The sequence below is a fragment of the Pseudozyma flocculosa genome (genome assembly GCF_000417875.1).
Source record: "Pseudozyma flocculosa PF-1 unplaced genomic scaffold scaffold00006, whole genome shotgun sequence".
Taxonomy (NCBI): domain Eukaryota; kingdom Fungi; phylum Basidiomycota; class Ustilaginomycetes; order Ustilaginales; family Ustilaginaceae; genus Pseudozyma; species Pseudozyma flocculosa.
In genome coordinates, this window is record NW_006920874.1 from 165,792 (window position 1) to 170,073 (window position 4,282).

At 64.1% G+C, this 4,282-nt stretch overlaps 1 protein-coding gene across 1 annotated transcript; it reads left to right on the forward strand.

The window, feature by feature from the left end:
- Positions 1 to 1,364: 1,364 nt before the first annotated feature.
- On the forward strand, positions 1,365 to 2,003 carry PFL1_02190 (uncharacterized protein; the record flags this gene model as incomplete). The annotated part of the gene is made up of 2 exons (XM_007879703.1): positions 1,365 to 1,812; positions 1,951 to 2,003. 2 exons carry the CDS (start codon positions 1,365 to 1,367, stop codon positions 2,001 to 2,003), a joined length of 501 nt encoding a protein of 166 aa, XP_007877894.1.
- Positions 2,004 to 4,282: the final 2,279 nt, after the last annotated feature.

Here is a 4,282-nt window from a genome sequence, read left to right on the forward strand (position 1 = left end):
CAGAGCGGGCGACCTGCTTGTTGCTGGCGTGGTATCGCAGCGTCATTGTGCCCCTATTTCCGGAGATGGTTATGTCGAAATGGCCGATATGGGAAGAGTCACCACCGGCCTGGACGGCATCGGAGAATGCGACAGCCAGCAGCGGCAAGAGGCGGAGGATGCAAGAAGAGATCTGTCTGGCTTGAGGGGTGGGAGAGGGCGATGCAGGGAGAGCAGTGGTGTGAGATCGATGCGAGGAACGAGTCAGAAACGGACCCGTTCATGTATGGGTGCGCGTCTACCTTGCCTTGGCTAGCTCCGCCGGCAAAGGAACGACCCCCGCCACCGGACTGGCTCACCTTGAAGGTCACCGACGACCACGAAGTAAGCATGGAGCGCTAAGTGGACGGTAAGGAGGTGGGAGCCCGGAGAGCACAGCGCCCGACGGGTGGGTCGAGGCGTCGTTGACCGGACAAGCTGATGGCGCTGGTCGACGGATTGCCCATGGCGGGCTCAAGAAGCGGGCCGGCTCACGCCACAGCGAATGAAAGCTGACTCGCTCGAAAGTGTCGTGCGTTTGGCCGTGAGGCAGGTGCCATGGCTCGGATGGCCGAGACGACGACACGAGGCGATCAAGCCCTTCGCCCAGAGCTTGCGCAAACCTGGGCGTGCTGCGGCCGGTGACGGTGGCCGGAAGAAGTGGTATGGCCGCAGCAGGTGAACGTCCGGATCGCCTAGCCATTGCGCTACCCAAGGGTCCTCGAAACGACGCAGGGAGAGATCTGAGCGGGGAGTTGGGTGCCTGCGCGTCGCTCGAGACAAGCGGCGGCAGGGCACGAGCGAGGTTGACGGGACTGTGGCGGGCAGGTCGCACTGTCGCGAGATGGGCCGACCGAGACGTCGATAGGACGAGCGAGGATCGAGGAGGGGCGAGTCGGCGGGCTGGACCATCACGTGTGGCCGTCGTGAGGCATCCGATGGTGTGAGCAGGTCCAAGCGGGTCGGTGGCAGCCGGAGGTATGTAGGTGGATGGGTCAAGCCCCCGCAGTCGACGCTCGCTACTACTTTTTGGCGGTGGTGCGCTTCGTCGCTGATTGAGGCCTACCCCCACCACGTTGCTGCACGAGGGCGCCACCCGCCCCACCCACCCACCTCTCGCCTTTGCATCGGGTCCGACGCCGACCCACTTCAGCGCTTCCGATGAGCCACGCCCTCGGGGACAAGCGCAGCACCCCCACCTCGGCCTTCGATCGCAATCTCGCGGCCAGGCCTGCCATGTCCTATAAGACAAGGCCCCCTTCGAGACGTCTCTACCCCTCTACCCGTCTCACCAATAGTACTCACCCTCTCTGCTCTTACCTCTTGCCCAGCATCCCCCGCACACAATGACCCCCTCGACTTTTGTCCGCCTCGTGCCTGCGCTTGCACTGGCTCTGCTCGCGGGCCAGGCAACCCATGCGCAAGCGCAGGGCCCCCACGCCTGGACTCCCATCTCGAATGGTGCCGGCATCCTGAGCATCGACTACCAGCAGAACCAGGTGATGCTGTGCGCCACACAGCGCTTCCACCTCGCCATCAACAATGCCGGTCACGACTCCGCCAACGTGTGGTGCACCAACGGAGCGCCCCCGTGCCGCTTCACGACCGACTGTACGGGCCACGGCTGCGTCTTCAACAGCGCCAACTTTGTCGACGTCGATGGCAGGCACAAGTACTGCACCTACGCCAACGTCGGCCACGCCACCTACTATTCTCCAACGCCCGACCCCCGCGGAGCGACCATCTTTGACGTGATCAAGGGCGCAGGAGGCGGCACCTCCTGGGGCGTTGTGGGTGAGTCGCGGCCGGCCACTGTGCGCTGCGCTGTCGTATCCCGTCTGGCCTCCATCCTCCCTGGCATCTGAACGCATCTGACACGTCCGATCTCGATCCGCCTCTCTCGCTCCCGTTTGCCTCGTGCGCTCGCTGCAGTTGGCAACAACTTCCAGTTCCAGAACTACAACGCCAACTTCCACTTCTCGTAGAGATTGCCTCGTGCACATCGTCGGCATCATACTAGTAGTGCCATCGCCGTTGGCCTCTCTTCGCTGCTCAGGCAACGATCGGTCGCTTGCGTCGTGGCTCAACCGAAGCCTCCTGCAGTGTCCGGCCACTGCGGCTGTCTTCGTTCTGCCCAATGGGCCACCTTCTCTGTTCCGATGCCGACTCACTGAGACGGGCGAAAGACCGGGGATGTGAGGATGGGTCGGCCTGATGTATGGCTCAACACCGTCATCTACCGTGGCCATCCTCGACTGGGCTTGCAATGCATCCGCGCTCTTCGTTGAGACCGGTCCCGATCTCGTAGTCTTGCCTGACTGTGCGTTTGGGTAGAGGCCGGGGGGGTGCTAGCGTTGCCGCGTGCAGACGAGAGATCGATGCCCTCCAGATGGGCGAACAGGCGTCGACGCGCAGGCAGCAAGCCGATGCTGCTCGCCGGCTTGTACCGCCTCAGTGCGTTTGAGCACGGCAGGCAACGGGCCGCTTCAGCCCGTCCAGCCCCATGTTGCTCTGTCCCTCGTCTCTCCACCTTGTGTTCCCTCCTCCGAGACCGTCTGCGTGGCTGAGATGGCTCTCTCGCATCGTGGGCAACATGACAGCCGAAAGGAGGTACCTTCCGCCTTGTCAGCAGAACTGCGGTGGCTGCATCGGGGTGCTTGGAGGTGCAGTCTTGCATGTCGAAGAGACGCTTCCACTCGTCTCTCGACCCGTGCCGGCCGCCGCAGTGATGCCTTCCTGCCCGCGATCGGCCGGCCCTGCGGCTGTCCTCTCGGCCTTGCTTTTCCTCTGCGTAGGCAAAGACGCGAGTCGAGGACGCGTTTGCTGGCGCGGGCGCGTCGAGGCCACGCGATTCCGGTCCATCCGTTTCAAGGCCAGCTGGAACCACGCGACGCGCGGATGGGTCGACCCGGACCAGGCCAGGCAGAGCGAAGCCGCCTCGCCGTCTTCAGCCACCTGCCTACAGGGTCTCTGCTTCGCTCTGCTTCGCTCTGCTTCGCTCTGCTTCGCTCTGCTTCGCTCTGCTTCGCTCTGCTTCGCTCTGCTTCGCTCTGCTTCGCTCTGCTTCGCTCTGCTTCGCTCTGCTTCGCTCTGCTTCGCTCTACTTCGCTCTGCTTCGCTCTGCGCTCTGCAACTTCCTCGGTCGTACCGGCGACCAGCAGCCAGCAGCGCAGAGACTACCCGGCTGGCAAAGAGATGGACTGGAAACGACGAGTGTCTGTGCCGTTACCGACGGGTGTCTGTGCCGTTGCCAACGGCCCGAGACGGGGAGGGTGAGGGGTTGATTGCCCAGGGCTGCTGCCAGCTGCCGAGGGCGGGGTTTCCCAGGGCTGCTGCCAGCTGCCCTGGGCGGGGAGGGGAAAGTCTGCTGCCGCTGACTTTTGGGATTTATTTTGTGCTAGGGTCGATGCCGCTCGTTATCCTAGGAGGGGGGCCGCTGCCGCTTGCCCCAGGGAGGAGGAAGAAGGGAAGGAAGGGGGGAAACGAGGGAAGGGTAGGATTATATCCCTTTCGAACTGGTTCATGGGGGGGAGGCTGGGGGGCAGGCCGACGTCGACGCGCCAGCAGCAAACGGGCAACGCGCCTGCAAATTGTAATTATTGCCAGGCGGGCAATTGCATTCCGAGGCTCTTATCGCGACCCGACGTTGTATTGCCACTTTCAAAGGTCTGCCGCCAGCGACGCGTTTCTATGTGCTCGTGGCGGCTGCCGCTGCATTTCCCTCCCGGGCCCGGCCATGGAGCGAGGGCCACGCGACACGCACGTGGGCCTGCAGCAGGGGCGGGTACACGCCGCGTCGGACCCTAGCGTACTGGGCAAGCAGGGTGCCCGCCCGTCCCTGTAGGGTGCCCGAGCGCGGACGCACACCTCGCTGGTCGCAGGCCACCGAGACGGCCTGGCCATTCTCGAGGATGGCGGCAGATGGCGGTCAACTTGCATGTTCGGCGAGCCCACTATCCCTCAGTGTCCCCCACGAGCCTGCAAAGTCTGAGCGGTACTGGTCTGGTGGCGTTCCCGTGCTTTGCCCGTCTTGGTATCGTCCTGAGCGGTGGCCCGGCGAGCTGGCTGTGCACATCCGGGATCGGGAGGGACGAGAGCAGGAAGGCCTCGGCCGCGGGCGAGGCCGAGCCAGGACGGGTGAGTGCGAGTCGCGTCGCGCGGTGGAGGGTCGTCGGGGCAGGGTGCACCAACATCTACCCGCTCGTCCGCCTCACACTCACTCGCTCACTCGCGGGACTTATTTCAGGCCGGGTTCTTTTAGAGT